Raw genomic sequence first — 2,019 nt, 5'->3', positions numbered from 1 at the left:
CCGCCGCCGCCGCCCCAGCGGTGTGGCTGAAGACTTGCTCTCCCCCTCCGTTCTGCAGGTTTTGCATGTTGTTGAGATGCTTGTCGGACTGCATATGAATACTGAGGTTGCCTTTGGTAGTAGTGGAGTAGTTACAGACCTCGCAGCGGAAGGGCTTGTAACCACAGGTGTAGCTCTCACCCCGTGCCAGCCGCGGGTGTGGCTGTCCACTTTTGCAGTAGACGCAGGAGCCACCTGGCTCGGGATGTTTCTCCTTCATGTGCGCCTCAAGCGTCTGCTGGTACTTGTAGTGCCAATTGCACTTGGGACACTTGAGTGTCTTACATGAGTTGCGAGAATGCATCATAGTCATGTGGCCACCCAGCGACCGCGAGGAGCCCAGGACCGTGTCGCACTTTGGGCACTCCACGCCGCTCCCCGAGGGGCACTCCCCACCCCCAAGTTCACAGAGGGGGCCAGCATGCTGGTGATGGGAGATGTAGCTCCCGTCCTCGCCCTCCGCACTCTCATTTGGTTCTGGTGCTGTGGCATTGTCTTTATTGGCACTTTCATCGATAAAGTCCAGCCTCCTGCTGCCCTCTGCCACGCTGGCTCCGCCGCCCTCATTGTTAAAGCTTAAGTGATTCCTCCTGTTTGCACCATCAAAGACAAAGGAAGAAGCAGAATTAGAACTAGTAGAAGCTGTGCCCCGCGACAGGGTCTGGAGCACGTTAGGCATTAAGGGAGAGTTAGAAATGCTTTGGTTTGAGAGAGCAAGGTCCTTTTTGCCGCTGCCGCCGCCTGCCACAGCCCCAGCATCCTCCTGGGGCCGGTCCTCCAGTTCGTCCTCCAACTCGCTTGGAAACAGTCCTTTGCAACCCTCATCATCCTCATCTTCTTCCTCTTCCTCCTCCTCCTCTTCTTCCTCCTCCTCCTCCACGTCCTCCTCCTCCTCCTCCTCCACCTCCTCGACCGGCTCTGCCTTTTCCGAGAGGCTGTCCTGGTCGCCCCCCTCTTGCTTCTCCCCCTCTGCCACCCCAGGGTCCTTCCCCTCTGAGGATTTGGTGGGACTGGAAGCCAGCGGGCCCAGGGGGACTGAGGTAATGGGAGTCTTCAGGGCCGAGCTGGTCAGCCCGCCCAGGTTGAGGAGCGCGCCGGGGGCCAGGACGCCCGCCGGTGGTGGCTCCGCTCCGCCGGCTGCCCCGGCCTGGAGGGTCTGCTCGCCTTCCATGCGAATGCCACTGAATTTACCATAAAAACTGTGTCCAGGGCCTATGAGGTTAGCTGCGGAAACGAGAGGGTGCTGAAAGGTTTTGTTTTTTGGTTCCAGAAAGCTGACAAGGGGTTCCTTGTCTTTGCCTATCCCTTGGATGATAGCGGAGATGTTCTTATTGCTAAGAATTTTCCGCTCCTCCTCACTCAGAGTCATTCGGTGGTCGTGCACCGCGTGGGTCACGAACGAGCGGACATACCCAAAGGAGAGCTTGCACAAGAAACACATCAGGATGGGCTTCCTCTTCCCGTAGAGCACAAAGCCATCGAATTTGGACAGGTCCACATTGTTGGGAACATCTTTGGATACGCAGGAGCTTTTGGCAGAACCGTCGCTGTTCAGGTAATCCTTGTTGCTTTTGTGTCGCACATCGAAGACGCGGAAGCTGTGCAGGACGGGGCTGATGCCCGCCAGGGCTGAGGTATTCGGGAAGGCCTGGTCTGAGCCCTCAAACCACTTCCCGAAGGATGAGGCTATGTGGAAGGTGTTGATGATCTGTGGGTAGACAGGAGCGGCGGTGGAGGGCTCTCCCTGCTTGGGCAGAGAGTTCGGGAGCAGCGAGGGGAGAGCCCCGCTGCCGCAGGCACCCCCGCTCTGCACCAGCTGGCTGAGGCTCTCCACGATGTAGGCCGAGCCGTCGGGCTGGTAGACGATCTCGCCGGCCAGGTTCTCCACGTCGCTCTCCTCCTCCCCGTCCTCGCTGCTCTCGCTCCCGCTCTCCCCCCTCAGCGGCGGGGGCGGGCGGGCGCCGGCGCAGCGGTGCTCCA

The 2,019-nt window shown here is 59.5% G+C and overlaps 1 protein-coding gene across 1 annotated transcript in view; it reads right to left on the bottom strand.

The window, feature by feature from the left end:
• ZFHX3 (zinc finger homeobox 3) overlaps window positions 1-2,019 on the bottom strand; it is a 113,570-nt gene that overhangs the window by 110,328 nt on the left and 1,223 nt on the right. The window contains 1 exon segment of the mRNA XM_009894075.1: window positions 2-2,014. Within this exon segment, the coding sequence (XP_009892377.1) occupies window positions 2-2,014 (2,013 nt within the window).

This window comes from Charadrius vociferus, unplaced genomic scaffold, assembly GCF_000708025.1.
Source record: "Charadrius vociferus isolate BGI_N301 unplaced genomic scaffold, ASM70802v2 scaffold341, whole genome shotgun sequence".
Lineage (NCBI taxonomy): Eukaryota > Metazoa > Chordata > Aves > Charadriiformes > Charadriidae > Charadrius > Charadrius vociferus.
Note: the sequence above shows the minus strand (reverse complement) of the source record. Positions and strands in the feature narration are given on the sequence as shown.